The 21247-nt window shown below is 40.2% G+C and overlaps 1 protein-coding gene across 2 annotated transcripts; it reads right to left on the bottom strand.

Annotated features, from left to right (window-relative positions):
• Positions 1 to 42: 42 nt before the first annotated feature.
• On the bottom strand, positions 43 to 5095 carry cbx3b (chromobox homolog 3b). 2 transcript variants are annotated; one of them, XM_058648628.1, is made up of 5 exons: positions 4881 to 5095; positions 4283 to 4423; positions 2846 to 2987; positions 2279 to 2442; positions 43 to 733 (listed from the first exon to the last, which is right to left on the bottom strand). In XM_058648628.1, exons 2-5 carry the CDS (start codon positions 4420 to 4422, stop codon positions 613 to 615), a joined length of 567 nt encoding a protein of 188 aa, XP_058504611.1. In that variant the 5' UTR covers position 4423; positions 4881 to 5095; the 3' UTR covers positions 43 to 612. The 2 variants fall into 2 exon arrangements, with proteins under 2 accessions (XP_058504611.1, XP_058504613.1); XM_058648630.1 differs by lacking the exon at positions 4881 to 5095 and adding an exon at positions 4543 to 4814.
• Positions 5096 to 21247: the final 16152 nt, after the last annotated feature.

The raw sequence follows: 21247 nt of genomic DNA, 5'->3' as shown, positions 1-21247 counted from the left end.
GAAAAAAGAAAATAAAAAAAAGATGCTACTTATTCCCATAAATAATTTTTTCCAAAGCTACAGGGAGCCACCACTGAGGGGCTAAATAACCGCAGGTTGCAGACCCCCGGGCAGGAGGTACAGTGAGTTAATTCTCTATACAAAGTGATGCACACACACTAGGTCTCCTTCTGGTGAAGGGCTATACAGTGTATACTACATTACTAAGTAACAGTAAGTCTCGAAAGAAAACGCACGTCCACAGTGACTGTGTCAGCTACATGTCACGAGACCAAAGCTGCTACAGGCAAGTCTGACTTTTATACTTTTTTACGCTGCTCTGCACAAAGGTTAGTTTGAGTCTCCATCGCAGTCTCCACAGAAGGCACAGTGACCTCCTATTGAGCACCACAGGACTCGACGCCCTAAATATTTGCCCTCTCTGAGGTTTTTGCACCTGCAGCGAGATGTAATTTCACACAGCGTGCCTCTAATGTCAGCTGGAGGAGGAGGAGGAAGAGGAAGAGGAGGAGGAGGAGGAGGAGGAGGACACTCGATGGAGGCTTAGACTAAACTTAAGGTGAGAACGCAGCACGTTTACTGGTTTCTCCTCTGCAGTCACACTAACACACTTCACTGCTCCTCGTCTCCACAGTGCCAGGTCAGCTTCCGCTCGTAGAAGTCGATGACCACCTGGGGACACCTGGCGCTCGCCTCACGGGCAGACAGCAGCGCGACGTCATCCGAGTTCTTCCTGTGGGGGGAGAACACGCAGCAGAAGGGCAGGCATTAAAATGGCTGCCTCTTACTTTTAACGCATGGAAAACGACAGGCTATTGTAAGGTGAACGGCTGACGGGGACTAAACCGCAGATTTATTCATTTATTCAATATCACATTTTTATTATTGTGACGTCAAGCAGCAGGAGAGGAAAACCTCTATTGATTTTAGCTCCTTTTGTGGATCAAGATTTAAGATTGTGCTTTGTATGCGAGGGCACGTCGCTACAAGTTCCATGTGAGAAACAGATGCCTGTGATAAGAGGCTTATGAACCATGAAAACACCGTACAGTGGTTTAGAATGTTATGAGGGGAGGACTTTATTACTGTGAAATCATATAATCATATAAACAACAAATGTATGTCTTTGCACATCACAAACGGTTCAAATTAGGGTGCGAAGGAAAGGTTAGCTTGTATTCGATTAACACAACGTTGTGATGTATCGTGGCCAAAGTGGCACAAGGTTAATTTTTTTGCTGAGTGATTGAATGAGGGATTGTTTTTGGAAGCAGCTTGTGTTCACTGTGCCAGCAGACGGGACCCAGTTCAATAAACTCAAGCCTTCTAAATGCCCACATCTTTCAGAGTTCAACTCTCCCTTTTTATAAGGCTCTTTTTAGCAAAAGGTATCCATTTCAACCGAGATTACTCAAATGTCACGTGTATTTTGGGTTTTGTTACATTGAATCTGATAAACACTTAGTGTAGTCCTCTCCATAAGAGCTACGGTCAGTTCTTTCCTAAACAGTGTTGTTAAATGAACTTGTTTAGCACAAATTTCTCAGGACGCTCAGTAAATTAAACTGCACACTCACACGCCACTTTATTAGGTACACCTGTTTAACTGCTTGTTAATACAAATCTCTAACCAGCCGATCACATGATGCATTTAGGCATGTAAACATGGTCAAGAGAACCTGGTGAAGTTCGGACCATGCATCAGAATGGGAAAGAAATGTGATTTAGGCGACTTTGAGTGTGGCATGGTGTAGTTAAGATCTAGTTGATTGGGAGTTTCACGCACAAGCATCTCTAGGCTTTACAAAGGTCCAAAAAAAAGAGAAACTATCTCATGAGCAGCAGCTCTTTGGACAAAAATCCCTTGTTAATGCCAGAGGTCAGAGGAGAAAAGCCACACTCTTTAGCAAACGATAGAAAGGCAACAGTCAAGCAACCACTTGTTAAAGCCTATGTGTGCAGCAGACAACCTGTGAACGCAGCACGCGCGGAACCTTGAAGCAGATGGGTTACAGCAGCAGCAGAACACAGCAGGTGTGACATCTGACACTTAATTAGGTGTCCTGTGTACCTAATAAAGTGGCTGGTTACATGTTTGATCAGTTGCAAGTTCACTGAATAACAAAAAAACGTCAAGATAAAAACATTTGACATTAGATATTTCATCATCTTTGCTGAACAAGCAAAGATTTTTCTTTTTTTTTGCTTTCTGTTGCGTTTTGGCGTTTGCCTAACCACTGAAAATCCTTCAGAGCAAAAGGGGAAGCAGTGGAGTTACCATTTGACAAGGAACATGAGCTCTCCCTGTCTGTCTGTGGAGCCGATGATGCATTCAGGCACGAGGTAAGTGCTGAGGTCGGTGGGGGCATCTGACTGCTCATCGCTTGGCTCGAGCATGTCGCCGTCTCTCTGTAAGGTGTGAGCCTGCTGCTGCAAACAGGACTGTGGAGGGAGAGAGAGAGAGAGAAGGAAGAGAGGGAGAAGGAAGAGAGGGACAGCAAGAGAAGCACAAGAGTTAGAATGGATTTTCGTGAACTGTACAACTTCATTGTGAAAACAGGAAATTTAACTTTCACTTTCAGGGGCATTGTGAAACTAACCACCTTCACACACCATTTGATTTTATATTCAGTCTTAAAACTCTCAAAAAAGCAGGAACTAAGGTCTACCAATGTGGTTGGAGGCTTTTATGCCACTTGTGAGAAAAACTCACTCTATGAAAGGATTCTAATAATGGCTTGTTGTTGTTGTTTATTTTCCTCATTACAGATATTCTGTAAATAACATGGAAACAACCAAACATAGAGACACTTTGCAGAACTGCATCCCGGGCCCTCATACTCACAATTTCTGTCTCTTGCTCTGTCATTTCTTCTTTGGGAATTAACTCTTCCTCATTTTCCTCAGAGTGGTGGGTGTTTCTCAGAAACTCTTCAATGAGTTCCGGACAGTCCAGATTGTCCTCAGGTTCCCATGTGTTTTCTGCACTGTAAATTTATATCAGGAGGAGGAGGAGGAGGAGGAGAGGAAGAAAACAAAAACAACACGAGCAGAACCCCCTTCATTAATCATGTCACTTGTGTCCTTCAACATCCTTCATTGGCTCCCTATTAAACACTGCATTGACTTCAACTTTCTGCTCTTCACTTTTAAGGCCATCCATAACCTCTCTCCTCTGTTTCTCTCTGAACTCCTGCGCACTGTCACACCTCGCCCGCTTGACCACCGTGGAGGCTAGAGCTCCGCCTCCCCCCGAATCAGGAACTCCCATATGTATCTTTTCAAACTTTGTCTATAAAACATTAAAATTCTGTCAGATGTGGTCACATGAAACCTGCACAGTGACTTTACAGACTGTAAACCTGTTTTTCCATTACTTTTACTGCTTTACTGCTGTCTAACGCGGCCTTGTAAGGTGACCTTGGGTGTTTCGAAAGGTGACAGACATAGACAGTAATATATAGTAATAATATATATCAGGGATCAAGTAAATGTGGTCGAGGGCCAATTTTTTTGTAAGCATTTGAATATTTGGGCCAGATTATTGTCTGTCTTCAGTCAGATACAAAAAACCCACGTTTGCTGCCTTAAACTAACAATAATGTGGACGTATCTTTAATCACCAGCTTGTAACGAAGACAAACGCGAGTGAGATACGTACTCGTACTGTTAATATTTATTGTGCAGGATTTCACTTTCAAGAATTACTGCTTCTTCTTTGAGCCGAACATATGCAAGTAGTTATTTAACGTTTACATTTACTCCCCAAAACCTGGTTGTCCCCATGACAACAGCAGTGTTAAACATTTACTTTAGATTAACTGTCAATTCTAGCAACATAATCTATTTAAATAAATTCATATTTTTTCAGAATAAAACGCTCTGAATTGGGTATTGAATGTACATTTTTTGTGAAGATAAGCAAATAATTTAAGATCAGATTTGTTAAATCATGTGCCGGGCCAGACACTGATGCTGAAAGAAAAGCATTTAGTCAAATAAAATATAGGAAAATACTTGGGAATGTCTTTTTTAAAGATAGATATAGGTGTGATTTGTTTAATGATAGTGTCTTTAAGTCAAGACTCAGTTCAATAAAACATTATAGAATAATATCGTGTAAAAAATTAGAACATACACTACAGTGATAAAGGTGCATGGATGCAGGGATTTGGGTTGTAAGTCCAGAGTGTTCTCTGCTAGTTATATGTAGATGCCTATAAGTAAAAATGTATTCATTGCATTAATAAATAAATACATGATTCTGGGACAGCTCACTCACTCTGTGAAGCCCTTCCACTTCAGAAAGTACTCGACTCTTCCATTAAAGACTCTGCGGCGAATGATCTTTTCTACCACAAACTCCTGGACAACTGTAGTCTCCTCTGTCTTCCTCTGTTTGGCAGTCTGCTTCTTTCTCATCCTGCCGTGAACACAACAAAAACAAACGGAAACAAGAAATGAATGACAGCCAGCTTTGTATCCCAGGCGACGTGACAACAGAAACAGTCTCACACTGTCCACTTTTAGTTTTTGTTGGACCTGCTCACAGACGGGAGACATATAAACACTTTAATGTCCCTGCTGCTGGGATCTGTGCACACCAAACATGGCAGTGGTGAGTCCTCTGCTCTGCTCTCAGCGCCGAATCCAGCGCTCCACCTGCTGTTTGTTTCAGGAGCACAACAACATGGACTGACTCAGCCTCAAACGCAACACGTTACTGTCCACACACACACACACACACACACACAGAACAAACACGTGTGTGTGTGTGTGTCGCTCGGACAGTGTTGGTAAAAAAAAGAACGTTGTGTGCAGACAGCGCGTAAACACACGAGTGCACACGAGACGAGCTGTAATGAACGATCTGCACGTACGCTGTCGGTGTTTAGTGAGTCTCTGCGGACAGTCTGTTGCTCTGCTGCTCTGCTCTGTTCTGTTTGGCGTGCAGCTGGAAACGTGCGCACCGGCGCCGTCGATGCCGCCGCTTTGTGCGCAAATGTTTTGCTCGGCGTGTTTACATGAGCCAAACAACTTTTCATGAATGGCCCCAGATTAAAGATGGCCGAGGATGCTCGGAGGAAGTGGTTGCCAAGGGAAAAGGTCATGCCAGGAAAACCGGGAGGAGACGACGGGGACGCGCACGTCGCCGACCAATCAGGGCGCAGTGCGCTCGTCCGTCCCCGTCCTGTGCTGTGGAACAGCCCCGCCACCCAAGGGCGTCAGCTGGGTATGACAGCGGAGAGATCCTGGCACGACGAGACCAGAACTGTTCCAGGGTTTTAGGATTCTTTCATAGTTTGGATTTTTATCAATGGAAACTACTATATACAATTTATTATGTACTATTATAAATTTCTTTGTTGTAAAATTATGTAAAAATATGTTGTTTGTGTTTTATTTATAGTGTGTTTCCTGTGCATTGAGTTTTTAAATTATTAAAAAACTCAACTTCAAAAAATATTATTGAAAAAATAAAATAAAGACGGATATTTATTTGTAAAAAAAATACCATAATAAAGTGTTAATTAATTTATGTTCAAAAATCACTCAATCAATTAGTCAATCAGAAATATAATCAACATGTGTGTGTATGTCTATATATCTACACATACATATATATGTACATATAGGTACATGACCTATACTTGTATCTTTGTTTATATTTAGATATTTTCATATATAATTATATTTTATTTGCTATACTATTACTTAGAACTTATTATTTCAATAATAAGTTATTCTGCAACTGTGATGTAAGTTAGTAAAACTATGTAACAACTAAAATAAAAATAAAATATTAACATACAGCTTCATGCTTCAATATAAAAAATTTAAAATATAAATATCTGATGATAATATTATAATAAAATAAAATAGAATTTTACTTTTTATGCTTAAAAAGGTATAACAGTGTAATAAAAAAATCTGTGCTGCAAATACTTCAAATCAATTCAACACTTTTACTTGCATTGACGTGTTTGTATATATTGTGTTATTTTCATTTTTATTGAAGCTGACGGTCTCTCTGCAGTTTCTGCAGGAACACTGTTTTCACGGAGCAGATCTGCTCTCCACAGCCTTCCAGAACACACTGAGGACATCACAGCAAAACAGCCTCCGCAGCGTTTGATTGACAGTCTCCTTTTAGCCAATCAGAGACCACAAAGCTGCGGATTGGTCAAATAAGCAGCCCTGCTAGGCCCACCCCCTCGATCAAGTTTACCCTTTTACAACAACTTACTCCACACGGTTCTGTAACACACCACTAGGAGACGCAGCGGGCTTGTTTTGGACTGTGTGACAAAAAAAAAAAAAGAAAAGAAAAGAAGAACTCTCCTGCACCAGAGTAGCTAATGACAATGGATTTATGCAACTACATGGTGGAGTCACTTTGAAAGTGCCACATATGCAGGATTGTCTGTGATGATACCCTTTCATCCTCAAGGTAGGATTATGTAACAGTGTTCGTGACACGTACTTATGGACCACCACGGCAGGGACGCCTGTAGTACAAGCAGCACCACGACATGGTGTGGGAATGAGTTTCATTTTCAATGACAAAACACTGGCGAGACCCTGAGGGTGTAATTAAAAGTGGTTTCAGTGGAAAAAAGCTGCCAGGCGCCTGCACAGAAGAAGAATGTGGTTTATATCGTCCTCAGAAAAGAACCTTATTGATCTCAGTCTCAGTGGGGACAGGACACAGGTCCTGTGCAGGTTGCAAATCAATGCCTGGCCATTTTAGACCTGCCACATGTGCTCCCATGTGCACTGGACACGTCACGTGGGAGGTAGACCGTTGTATGATCCACAGGAAATACATGGGTACTTTATTGATAAAGTTAAAATGCTGTTAATTATTAACACTGTGTTTGAAGATGGTCTCAAGAATTAACACTCCTCTCTAGTCATTTAAGAATTAAAAGTTTTATAATTAACAAACTTTTAAAAATACTTCAACTGGTACTACTAAAATTAAGTAAGTTTATTATGAATTAGTTCATCTAGTGGCACCAGTACTTAAGGTAGTCTTTCGTTTGTTTGTTTTTATTGTTTTTGAAAAATATTTTCAGTGTGTCAGAGCTTCTGTTTACAATTCATGAACTTGTTTATGAGGGGATAGTTCCAGTGATGTACAGGATGCTTGCACAGTTCTTGAAAATATGTGAAACACTGTTTTCCAGACCTTGAAAAGTCTAGAATTTAGTTTGAAAGCCTTGGAAAAAGTCTGGAGAAAAAAAAGGTTTAGCTCATAGTAGAATTTAACAGTCTGCACATGTTTGTGTGAAACTGATGCACTTTTGTGATTGTGATTAGTTTTTGAAATGTTTTGTCAGTCAAACATAATTTACTGTGAATTCTGCACATTCATTAACTATTAATTAACTTTTCCACTAACCACAACTGGCACAATCCCAACAAGCAAGTATAAAACATCATAAAGTCAAGCACTTGAAAAACATGTTTTCTATCATTTGTATGTATTGTGATATAATACGATATGTTGCTTATGGGAAAGATTTTCTACTTTACATTACATTACGTCTATAGCTGCACATACTGGTGTATTAGTAGTCCTTGAAAACGAGGCAGGACATGTTGGTTATCTGCTGCATGGCCTGCTGTTGCCCTGTGACCCCTTCCCTTCGGCTGCTTTTGGGTTTTAGTATTAGTTGTCATAGTAACCAAACACCAATAGGTCCGAGCTGTCGCTTCAGGCGCGGGAAAGGCAGCAGCGCTCGTAGTGAGGTCCTGCCTGAATGAACTGCTCTGCTACAGTGTGGATCATTTTTGGAACTCTTAATCAAACCATATTTCAGCCTGGAAACACAAGATGGCAAAGATCAGAGGCCTTAATACTATTTACATCTTTAATAGTAAATACAGACCATAGATATGAGGTTTGACATGCAACAAATTCAAACTGAGACTGTGAATATAGAATGTGTGTGTGTGTATAATATACATAACCAGCACTGATCATTTCTACATCCACAAATAACTCTAAAACCACTAAACTCCTTTGCAAACTATAACAGAGCAGTGAAAATATTTTTAATGACAACCTGGATTTTAGGGGGATTGAGTTCAAGGGAATGTCTCTACCTTAAATGACTCAACAACAGGCAATAATGAAGTGATTTGAAGCCCTTTTTTGTGCCTACAGCCAAACTGACTGAACTCAAGATTGTCCAGGGCACTAAAAATGAAATACAGATGTTGATGAAATGACATGCTCCGAAGTGCAGCGTGAAAAGATATACGGCGTTGTACCGTCATCCCTTAAATCTCCCCAGTTCCCTCCCAGACAGGCACATTCCTGGGGCCCAGTGTGAGTGTAGCCCTCATGCACATGGGCCTTGAGAGTCACACTGTCAGAGCAGAAATGAGTCCAGATGGCTGGACCCTGCTGTGAGGGGCTGTGGATAGAGTGAGTGCAGGTCTGTGTGGCTCAGGCAAAGCCTGACTGGACTCTTTTCACATGAAGGGCCCCCAGCATTCCCTCAATACCACCCCGCAGCTCTCCAGTTACAGCCAGGACAAGGACATTCACGCCGGTCCTGTTATTCTTACCGAGTGTTAATCTTGTTGTATGGGGAGCAGTGTTCAGTGAAACAGTATATTGATGGCTGGTCTGGTGGGTGAGCAATTTTACGTTGGCTCATTACTGACTGATTGATTGACCACATTTTTACAAAGGGCTTTCTTAGACGTCATTGCCATATGTGGTGCAGACGTACATGCAGCAGCGCATTATGGAGTAAGAGATGTGCAATTCTTTACAAAGATATGTATTGACGTTTAAAGCTTTATGTTCAAGCTTATAAGCTGTTCCGTCATTGTTTAACGTGTGTCTAGTGACTCATCAGTCCAAGTTTAGCCACTTCAGTGCTTCAATGAATGGATGTCCAGACAAACTCAGTCTTTGGGTTGAATTCCCTTTGTCTATCGAACATTATGCATTAAGATTCTGATGAGGGAGCAGCTGGGCGATCAATGGAGTAGCACGTAACATTCGGAGTGTTCTGAAAAACTATTTCAGAGGCACATTTTGTAGCTGTTTTTGTTTTGTTTTCAGTCATATCTAACATTTCTACTTCCTGACCAACATGCCTTCTAAATCCAAAAGTGGCACTCGTTCATCTGCCCCATCACTGCGGCCTGCTACACACGCTGCATCCTCTCCCCGTAGTGATCCCTCGTCCCCAAGCGACGGTGCTACAATATCCACAGTCTTTTGATCGTTCGCTTTAAGGTGGATAAACTGGCAAGTGCAAGTATTTGTAAACGTGTGTAGTGTTGCGGTAAAAAAAAATCAACATGTAAACAATCACAAAGACCTGATAACCGGGCTAAATGATCAGAATGGCTCCTACAGTATTAAATATTTGTTTTTGTTGCAATTGTATATAGAGTATAAAGAAGCTCATGGTGGTTTAGAGTGATGCAATGAGGCTGCTGCTTCATGCTCCACGGTAGCAAAGTACCAGTCAACTTTGGTGTCCATTGATGTCCCTTCATATGAGGCACTAGGAAATCTAATGTAGAGCTGAAACGATTAATCGATTAATCGATTACTAAATTTTTCGACAACTATTTTGATAATCGATGAATCAGTTTGAAGCTTTTTTCATGATTAAAACAAAATTTTCAATCGTTTAAACTTCTTAGATATGAATATTTTCTTCATTTCTTTGCTCTGGATAACAAAGAAATCATTAAAAGTCAATCATTTTGGTTTGTGGACAAAACAAGACATTTGCAGGTTTGACAAACACCGATCAACATTTTTTTAAGGTTTTCTGATATTTTATGGACCAATCGATTAATCGAGAAAATAATCGACAGATTAATCGATTATGAAAGTAATCGTTAGCTGCAGCTCTAATCTAATGTACAGTTTTATGAGTCACCTGGATGAGTTTGAAAACAGCGTCACAGAGGCATTAACCAGCCCGAGGAAGAGCCGCTTCCATTACTCATTCATGCTCCGAAAACACTGGTGTGACAGCCTGTATATGAGTTGCAGTTGAGTAATTAATTTTGTCTGCCCTTTTCGTGAGTCTTTAATAACGTCTGAACTGAACTGAACTGAATTTAGTGTCACTATAGCTCCTCCATGCAGCATCTTCATCTGCCCCACACGCTGCCTTCACATCTGATTCAGTTTCACATACTGAATCAATTTGGCTGCGGAGTGACTTCCCCTGTGGAGTTCATGTCTTGTATGTGTGCGAAGCAGTGGCCGCGTATTAGTGACTTTTCATGTGTAACAGAGGAGTCTGGACAGCAGACCTGGATCTGTCTCCTGTTTCAGAACACTTATATTGTGCCCTAGGTACTTTTCTCCATGTTATTCTATACGTCGTTCTGGCACGGAGGGCTGGAGGGGGGTAGTTATATGCCTCATGTCTATAAAGTGACAGAGAATGAACACATATCCTCGGAGTATTTGTTTCACTACTTGTCGTCGGAAAGATTCATGCACGGAGCGCTGAAGTAACATTTTCTAGCATCTGGAAGTGGAATTGTTGTCAAATTCCTGTTTCCACTGTCAAGAGTGAATTTGCAGGCTTAACCTTATAATTCACGCAGACTTATAGTCCTGTGAGTGATGAGAAATCAATGTTTTTAGGAGGTTAAAAATAGCTTTGCACGTGTTATGTTAACGGGACTGTCTTTCCAGACTTTGGGGATCTCTGGGGGTGTTTTTTCTTTTTTTTTTTTTCCTGTTGTGGAGTTAGATAGAACTGGTTTGTGTTAAAGAAATGTGTTAAATAAAAGAATAAGCACATAACAAACAAACAAAAAAGACGAAAGACCAAATAAGATCACTACAATTGTTGCTATTGTTATAATGTTACATATAAGAAAATAAACCTGCGGACAAATCCTATCCTTTCGAGTTACAAAAAAGAAAAAAGGGGTAAAATGATAATGAAATACGAGGAAGGATCTGACTACATTGTAAAAACATAGCAATAGTACTGTATTTAATACTGAAACCAGTGTATTCATAAATCTAATTTTGTAATAAAACAAAATTATAATGCAGATTTTGACAGGTGTCCAATTATTAATTACAGTATGACTTAATAATGCCCCATGTAAGTGTAAGTTAAATTTAAATACTAACTATTTTCCACTTTATATAATTTAAAAACATAAAAACCAAGTGTAACCAAAGTGTACCAGCTTTAAATGTATGGTCTGTATGTGAAATCGACGCTGAATCTCTGACTACACAGTGAATAAGTAAAAGGTGAGTTTACTCGCTGTTTATTCATCTACAGTATACTTTGCAAAAGCTGCATTTATTATTTGTGGATGTATTACAGTAATTCCCTGATGAGTCTTGGTGGTAAATCTCTGTGGATAATTGTTCTCTTTTATATAAAATTGTTTTAAAATCCTATTTGTGCTGTTTTTCATCAGCATTTTAATAAGAGTTTGGAAAAGACATAAAGATCTGTCCGTGCTGTTATATGCCGTTCATTTCTGTGCAATACTACCTGGAGTGCAATAGGTGGGTCTGTGCAATATTGAGTTAAGTGCAAATATGTCCATTGCAGTGTTGACAGCTGGGTAATAATGTTAATGTTTTTATTTTACTTTACTTATTTTGATTGTTGACTGTGTTGAATGTGTGCGTTTGTTTATTGATTGTGCCTGCTTGTGTGAGAGGGACCGGAAGCGGTTCACGCCAATGTCGAGATGTAAGTCTCTCCATAAGTCACCTGCCAAGTTTGAAGCCTTATGTGATGAATAGGTGGATATATGCAGCACCACTGAGCTTTAAACAAATTGCCCCATGAGGACAATAAAGTGTATGGCACTGTGTATGTGTGATATTGATGTGGTGCCAAGCTCCACTTTGTAACTTCTGTTGCCAAAACACTGTTGGTGTCGCTCATGAGCTAAAGCTTGATTGGTTTTCTTTGTCGGACCGACATACCTGGATAATATCATTCATAGTCCGATTATTCCTGCATGTATACGCTTAGTCGGACTGAAGTCAGACTTGGCGTCCTGCGCATGCACCGAAATTTCCTCCCTGGTCTTTGACCTGGAAGTAGAAGGAGACGACGTATAAACTGCGGTACAACACGGCAACTACAAGAGCCATGCTCGGTCTAATTTATATCACAGCAGGTACGAAACTTGCACTAGCTTATAGATACAGCGCCACCTACGGAGGCGTAGTCAGACGTACACGGCCAATAATAATCCATTTTCTCCTCCGCATGTGTACACGGACTCGGCAAGTTGTCCGATTGCCTTTCTCAGGCATACGATGGCCTTAGCTCGATGAAACTGTGCATGTTAACATACTGACTGACAGAGAAGAGTCAGGACTATGAGGAAACCTTTTTGGTTGCTTCTTGACCTTTTCAGCCAAGGAGGCGGACAGTGGCATCAGACTTTCCCACGTCCTCAGGTGAGTCTGAGCAGAGCAGTGACTCTTCGTCCATATTCTAACCATTTGCTGCTTTTTATATATATATGTGTATATATATATATATATGTATATATATATATATGTGTGTATATATGTATATATGTGTATATATATGTGAATATATGTGTGTGTGTATATATATATATATATATATATATATACAAATTTACACCCTACAGCTTTAACTAATGAGACAAACACAAACTTCAAATAATTGATGATGTGTATGAAAGAGGTTTTAGATAAATATAAAAAATATGGTTTTGTCAGGACCAGAGCGGCAGTTTTCAGGTGTAGTCAGGTTTAGTCAGGTTTAGTCAGTTTCATGGAGGTGTTTTGGTTGCCAGCATAAACGGGTGCTCACTTCATCTCATGTGTGCCTTTTGGCCGGGGGTTTCCGCTCCACATCATGGAGCCCGTAGGATCCTGTATCATGCTGACTGACAAGTGAATGGCACCAGTGACAAGCAAGCTCCCATTCCCTCAGGGGCCAACGTGGCACAAAGTGAATGAATAAGAGTGGAAAGACGAAAAGATCGCCTTTGAACCCATAAAACAACCCCCCTCCCCCTGCATCTTCTTTTCTCCCACTCTCTCCCTGTGTGACTTTTATTTCTTGTCTCAGTGTGGGTGTTTTGTTCTTCTGAGTTTTTGAGGCTGATGGAGAAAAGTTGACTTTGGGCAAAGTAAAATGTGAGTAAAGTTAAATTAAGTTTTTTCATGGGGGGGAAATGTCAATCAGCTCTTACAGAGAGCTTTTATAAACAAAAGGATGAAATTGTTCACTCCTTTTGAAGGTTAGGTTCTTTATTTTAACAATTTTAATACCCCAAGGTTGAGTATTCTTTATTTGTCAGCAGACTTAAGTACTTAAGTTAACTTAATATAAGGCTCTTTTTCTTATGCCTGGAAAAAAATGCTGTTTTGATCCAAAAGTTGTACTTTTTTAACAAACCCTCTCAGTACTTTTCCCACAAAGCAACGAGTGCTGTTGTCTGCTTGGATCGTTTGCTTTCTTGTGGCGTGCCTTTGTCATGCATCCCCTTTATCTTACTTCCTCCTAATACTAAGTGTTTCCTGTCACAGCTGCCCATCTCCATCCAATGAACCCAAACGAGGACCTCTCCTTTGACTTGACTTAACTCGAGGGGTGGGGTGAAGACGAGGCTTCTTTTGACTCCTCACGATCCACCAACCAGAGTCATGTGTGGAGTTTGTGATGGACACGTCTCTTCCATGTTTTTATCACAAAAGTGTGAAGGCTGTAAACAGTGACCCAGCTCTGGGTGCACTTTTCAGCAAGTAGACAGCTGAACAGTATCTCAGCCTTGAGTGGTTAGAAGACCTTTGCTTTGGTAAATCTCCTTGTCACTGTGCAGCTGCTGACTGTCTACTCTCGTCGGGTGCAACTGCACAAACCACCGAATCCAGTCTGTTGACCTTTTACTCTCTTTCTCTCTCTCTCTCTCTCTCTCTCTCTCTCTCTCTCTCTCTCTCTCTCTCGCTCTCACAGCTGTACACTTTTAACTTTAGATCTGCCCTACATCCAATCAGGATTCAACTCCTTAAACCTCATCTTTCCCCCCGTTGACTGCAGGAAACTGACCCATCTGCAACCAAAGCTTAGTCTGATCTGTGCATGTCTGGATACAAGGCTTTCCCCTTTGAGTACAGAGCATGCTTTCTGGGCCATGGGAATCTAAGGCTTTTCTTCCTAAGCCAAACGTACTTTGACCATGACCCCTTTAAGTTCAGCCCGGCCTATTGCAGCTCTATGCCATCTGAAGGCTAAGTGCTCACTATGTGTGCTCAGTGTGAGCACATGGTGGGACTAAACCGTTCTTTAGTCTGCCTGGCTGCCATCTGGAAAATAACAGCTTTAAGCAAGTCCTGCCTGTAATTAGCCTGCAAACTCTGAACAAAGGCGCTGAATACACTGTGGTGAAATCTGGATAATTGATTAAGACAAGTCGCTGCAACTGATTTTGGCTTTGGGCACTTTGGGTTTGAGAAATTGTTTTTGTTTTTGATGCGGTGCAGTTGAAAATAAAATTGTTCAAATATTGCAGCTTAGAGGGTTCTGAAGGTCAGTGACTGTGATTGTGTTGTTGGTGTGTTTGAAAGTGGTCCCTTTATCTAAACTAATGATATTTGATATGAGTAAGAGTTAGCATGTGTCGTTTGATGAATTCATTTTGTTCATTTATCTATTTTGCCAAAAGTTTGACAAGAATAAAAGCTGGACACTAAATTATTTCCCCTATTTCCCCTTAAGCTATACACGCACCAGAATGTGCCAACAAAAAACCTGGAACAACATTTGGCCCCCACAGCTTTCCAACAATGGATGGATGTGTGGGAGCTGTGTCTGATTATGTCTTTAACTATTTCAGAACTGACAGACAAACATCATGCCTATTTCACACAGCAGCTGCTCAAGTCTTTGGAAGTGATGAAGTCACAGTTACTGTAAATGGGGTACGTTTTTTGTGTACTTGTACTCTTTAAAGTAATTTTTGGAATTTGGAATTTTACTTTTATTTAAGTATGTTTTTTTGGATGTGCTTTACTTTACTATGTTTTAAATCACATTTGTTACTGAGTAAAAAATGTTGGCCTGAATTAAAAAATAAATAAATTGACACACTGGAAACTGTGGCAGTGAACGATGACAGGTGAACGATGAGGACAGGTGAACGATGAAGACAGGTGAATTGGCACTAATTAAGGTCCCTGAGTGAGTGGGAAAGTCCAAGCATTTGTGACCTTTGACCCATTTTGACTGATACATGATGTGTTTACATATTTTATTTTAGCACTTTAATTTGTAAAGGTTTTTTTGTAAAGATTTGTGCCCCCTTTGTCCTTTCTTAACTACACAAGAAAGAACCCCAACCTTCTGAAAGAAGTAACTAAGTAACTTTTAGTCAGAGTTAATTTTAAGCAAGCTACTTTTTTTACTTTAACTTTAGTACATTTTTAGACCAGTACTTTTACTTCAACCTCTGGTTTAAGCTCTCACTCCACTATATGCACTACAAATGCTTCTTCGCAATCATGACCCAAAAGATTATCCTTACATGTATGTGTAAGAAAGATTTATTATGTTTTATTCCTCTTCATGGCACGTTCTTCACCTCACCGTTGAGTGCATTCAACAGCTAAAAACACTTCTACCTTCCAGCATGGTTGGACGACACATTGTTCAGGGTGGTTTGTTATTTTCGACCACATTCCTCAACATTAACTGCCCGTTGGACGTGGCTTTATGTGAAAGCAATCTGCTCCTTTTACTTTTGGCAAGAAAGAGAATGAGCCGAGTTCCAAAATGTCACAAATATTCCTTTAATTACTTTGCTTTTATAGTGAAAAAAACATTTGCAACATACAAGTCTGAGGGCATTTAAATCAAAGCCTCCACTGTCTGTATGCAAGTCAGCTCTTCCTCAACTAGACTGCTTACCTGCCAAGAAATAGTTGCTGGGTGTGAAAATTAGTTTCCATTGCTTGCTTTCCGCACACTGGTAATCGAGCGCTAAAAACCACAACCACTCCCTTTTGGTTTGAACATTTGCCTGGACCTGACAAAACATGAAACTGATTTACACTGTCCATCCTCCAAAATGTCATTTTCAATTTACATCTCATCAGGACATAATCTAGAGACTGTTACTCACTGAGTCCTGGAAATAAATTGTTTGCAGCTGAGATTTTAAAATGGGGGGGGGGGGGGGGGGGGGAAGTGGCAAAGTCCCTCCGGTGTACTGCCATGTTTAGGTTGATGCACAGGAAACAGGCTCTTACCAGCCAGGAAATGAAGTGGCAAGCACAGGCCGGCTTATATTTCCTCCCCTGCTCTCAGAAAGACCTTGTTAGTGCTGAGACACCGGGGCTCCAGCTTTTGTTTTGCGCACGGCCAAGAGTGAACATGGCTGCAGCACTTTTAAAAGACCTTAAGTGCTTGTGATGGCTGAGTGGTGTGTTGCCATGAGGTCTTGAGTTTCTCAGACCTCCAGATTGCCACTCCCACCTCCCCCATCTCCTGAAGGGGAGCTCAGTCAGTGTTCATGATGTGGAAGAGCCTAAACAGATTTATGTGCAGGCGAGGGAAAAGACCTCTATGACTTATGTTTTACTGATGAAATGTTCGGCTGTATTTCAAAACACATCTGGTATAGACTTTAGATATTGTCTGTATGTATACTGTGAGTTATTCCCCTCCCATTACTGATTCCAGAAAGATACATGTGGTATTTTTACAAATTAAAAACAGTTTAAGAAAAGATTTGCGATACGATTAACCTGAGGATGAATGCTCTGCTCGTGGTGAGGAGATGTCCTTTAATGTCTAACCTGGATGGTTATTTCATGATGGAATGATGTGTTGCTGTCGTCTCACTCATGGTTATCTTAAAGGAGTCAAGCTCAACTGGACGTCTCATGTCATTTGATGTCATCAATTATGCTTCTGTGAAACATATCAATAAGGGAAATAATGTTCTCTTTTATTAAGACAATTTCTTTGTTAAAATCAGTCAAATGGCTTCCATAGAAAATGAAGAACTAGAACTTGTACAGGTGTAATTACCCCCAAGCTGCATTGAGGATGGATTATTATCCGATCAGAAGTGTAAATGCAAAGCTCCACCCACAACATGAGCGGGAATATGTTGGTGGCTCCGAGCACAGCTAACGTGAGAGCGGCAAGAAAACTGCACAGCCTTCTCTGCTTTCGTCAATTTTCCGCTTGTCGAGGACGACTTCTTCTCCTCTTTCAAAATGCAGATGAGTCCGTATGGCAGCGTGCAGGATGTGATGCTGTAGTCTGCTGCTGGAAATCTTTGCAGAAGAAGGAGGGGAGGTAACATAAGGGGCGGGTGACAACCAAGATCGGATAGCAGCAGGATCTCGATGTGGACACTGGAGATGCATGTTAATACCTGGTGTAAATGCATGTGTTGAAGTGCTATCCCATCACAGAAAACACATTCTAATATCAGGTGTTGAGGAGGCCTTATACTCTTGAAACAGTTAAGGAGCAGGTTACAGGTTTATTTAAGAGGCTCTAGAAAGAGCCCAGAGGAGGTGCAGAAGTGTCTCTCTCTGTCTCAGTAATCAGAATTCTAATTTCTTTAGCACCATCTAGATATATTGCAATGGCATTCTAATATGCCACAAATTGGGGGTTGCTGTGGGTCAGTGGTAGGGTGGATTGTCTTTCAACCAGTAGGTCAGGGTTCAATCTCCAGCTCCACTAGTTTTCATGCAGATATGTCTCCGTGCGAGACACTTAATACCACACTGCGCCCACAGTGTGTGAATGAGAAAGACGGAAAAAGCTCACAGTGTAAATGAATTGAACTGTAGTGTTAAACACTTTGAGTGGTTATCAAGACTAGAAATAATACAATACAATAACACTCATAAACCAAATTCTTTAATATGTTTACCATGTATTTTAACAGGTTTAGTAAACGCCGTTCAACATTTTTTGACATTTCCTGGATCAAACAAGTACTCGATTTAATGGAAAAAATAATCGACAGATTAATCGATCATGAAAATAATCTGGTTAGATTTTACAGATAATTTATCATTTTTAGTCATTTAATCCTGTCTGTCCCTGCACTGTCTCAGATAGTCAAAAATGTCATTTTAAGGAAACCCCAACTAAAAGTGTCAGGAGTAAAGGTCACAGACACCAATGTCAGAACATAAAGGTTTATTTCAAATCTTTATTTAAGGGTTACTGAGATATACTTGAATCCAACCAGCATTTGTTAATGCAAATCAATTTTTTACTGACATTATAGAGTACTATATACACATGCATGAAAGCCAGAATATTCAGGATAAGTAAGATTTTGGTGAAAGAGAAGGGAGGATGACAGGTGACTTTATCCTCGTGTGGACAGAGATTTCCTGTTTGACTTCACATGTTGGCCGGTCTGAGCTGGCCGCATGCCCACACAAACCCAGAGCAGCCTTGCTCATGGAAAAGGACCACCTCAGTGTGAGGGCCTGCTCTGATGGTGGTGAGTGGTGATTCATGGTGTGGCGCTCAGGGATAAGTTGAAGTCGGTGTAAACAATTACAGTTGAAATGATGTGTTCTGTGCGTGATATGAAAAAGGTATGAAGAAAGAAAAGAGAAATAGTGTTGGCTGACAGAAGGGGAATCTGAGCTCGGTGTACATGTTTGCAGTGAGTAATGTCTTCGAGCAACAAACGGTGTCAAACGAGAGCTGAGAACACTTGACCGGCTTTGCTTTGGCATTTGTGTGTCTGCTCATGGAACACGTGTTGATAATGGTGCGTTACAGGGGCTGCAGTTCAAGCTAAACACTGCAGTTGCACTGGGGCTCTATAAGTGATGAATGACACTTGAGTCAGAGTGAAACCTTTTTTTTTTTTTTATCCCTGCTTTAAACTACACTTTCTCAATCTTTGCTTATTTATGTTTTTATTTTTCAAACATGATGATAATGAAAAAGGAGACAAGCCAAAAAAAGAAGCAAAGAAAAACAGAGAAATTAAAATTTCCAACAAACATTTCCTTTAAAAGGAGCAGGCAGAAGTAAGAACTTTCCAAGGCCTAACTCACTTTACTTTTGTATGTTTATATAATAAACTATTTAGTTTTATATGAATACTCAGTATATAATAAAAAATAATACATGCACTCATACAGGAACAAGCAATCAGTGGTCTTACATTCATGTTACACCTACACACTTTTAATAATCTTTTAATAAATACATTCAAATAATGTAAAGCGTATACATTTAAATAATACAAGCTTGATTTTACAGTATATGATATCCATGTGATACAGACCTAAAACATGTCGATCAATGTGACATTTTAAACACTAAGAAGCATGGCTGGATGAGATTAGGAAAACATGCGATAGGTGATAACATTGTTGAATATTGTGAAAAAAGTGGTGACTTGTGATAAATAAATAAATAAACTGATAACATATTTCAAGAAAGTGAGTATGCAGATACTGAAAAACATGAAATGTAATATAAAAGGAATTCAATTAAATATTTCCACTCCAACAACATGGGTTTATTGGGGGGGGGGGGGAATTACATCCTAACACTGATATTTAGAGCATTTAGAAAGTAAAGTAAACATCATTTAAATCCAACTGCAGTGTCTGTCTCACCACTTCTCTTACATGAGGGTGTTGCAGTGTGTTATATACTACCATATTAGGGGGAAAAAGAATCAAATTTCAGCATCTACGGAGCTGATGTCATAAGTATCAGTGAGCCGATAAGAATGCAGCATGCTGTTTGATGGAAATCTAACGGTGGTCAAGATTGGCTGTATCCAGGACAATAGATGGAGGGGCTTAATGTGTGTGTGAGTGTGTCTGTTTTGTGTTCTGAGAGGCTGGTGCCTGTTTATTGAGTTAACGTATGTCGAGAAGATCTAAAGTCATCAGATTAAATATGAGAGCAGAGAGTTGTTCCATGGGACTGCAAGGAGATGACCAGGTCAGCTAAAACTAAAGAAAGTATCTCAAAATTGATTTATTGATATCGTGAAAAGTATCCTTCAGGAATCAGTATCGAAGTCCACAAATTGTTGATATTGCAACAATTTTGACACATTTTTGATATACGGTGTTGATAAGAAAGTCCTTGACAAGGTCTCAGCATCTCATTTGTATAATTCCTGGCTAAGTTGTGTCCAATCCTTGCCTCCTGTGACTCGTAATTACTGTCTGGCTTTGCAACACTTTTAACTTTTACTCTCCTCCGTCTCATTCGTGGTTGTTTCCATCTGTTTGAGAGGAGGTTAGAAGTTGACTGGCAGAGGTCCTGCTCTCTGAGAGTTGGAGTCTGGCTGGAGGGGGCTTGTTTCTATGAGGGGGTGAAACACCCGCCCGTCCATCACCCTGACAGAGCTGACAACCATTCAGCCAAACCAGAGGAGTTCCTGCCAACAATCAAAGGGCTTTTCATTGAAGGAATCCAGTGCTGGCCTGTCATGAGGGAGGGGCGGTCCCAGCTGTCAGCAGGACCAGTGGAGACTGTGGATTCCTCCCCAGTGCTTTCTCTTTTTTTCAAATCCATGGCAATGGTCAAGAGCACATGCTCCACCCCCCCTCTCTCTCTCTCTCTCTCCCTCTGTGTGTATATGTATTACTGGATGAATTAATTTGTTGTCAGCTTTGTAATTGAGTGTTGTTTTAGGCTGTGCTATTGTCTTTTCGTTTTGATTTACAATTTGACAGAAAATCTATCTTCAACTGCTCCTAAATGAAGTCCAACTGCATGTCAGTTCTCTTCTTGACCACTTGAGGGAGGCAAAACTAAACAAAATGTCATGGAGCAGCACTCAGAAATAGTGTGTGTGTGTATATGTCTGTACACGAGTAACATTGTATGGTAAGGTCTAAGGCTTTTTATGTGCAGGTGCTGATCTTTGCCACCAGAGATGAAATTGTCATCTTTCTCATTAGAATTTTTTTGCATTTCTCTTTTCTCACTTAGCTTTATTCAGCAATAAAGTTATATACAGTGTTTAACAAATGTATTAGACCACCACTCAAAGCCATAGCTGCCTTTTTTATGTTTCTGTCATGGTTAATACACCAGTTTGTAGAAGCTCTTTAACTGAAATTATATTTTTAATGCTTAAATGCAATTATTATTTTTATTATCCATGAATTTTCAATAAAAAAAAACTGGAAAAAATAGTAAAGCACATATATTTATTAAATAAGATATTAAATTGTAGTTATTTGCTTGCATTCCTAAACAGA

The sequence above is a fragment of the Solea solea genome, chromosome 13 (genome assembly GCF_958295425.1).
Source record: "Solea solea chromosome 13, fSolSol10.1, whole genome shotgun sequence".
Taxonomy (NCBI): Eukaryota; Metazoa; Chordata; class Actinopteri; order Pleuronectiformes; family Soleidae; genus Solea; species Solea solea.
This window is presented reverse-complemented; position numbering and strand designations above follow the sequence as displayed.

Excerpts from the sequence above, each read along its gene's own strand:
- cbx3b (XM_058648628.1), bottom strand. The coding sequence starts at position 4,422 with ATGAGAAAGAAGCAGACTGCCAAACAGAGGAAGACAGAGGAGACTACA. Across the intron at positions 2,443-2,845 it reads CAGAGCAAGAGACAGAAATT|TCCTGTTTGCAGCAGCAGGC; the intron begins GTGAGTATGAGG and ends CTCCCTCCACAG. Across the intron at positions 734-2,278 it reads CTCATGTTCCTTGTCAAATG|GAAGAACTCGGATGACGTCG; the intron begins GTAACTCCACTG and ends CTCCCCCCACAG.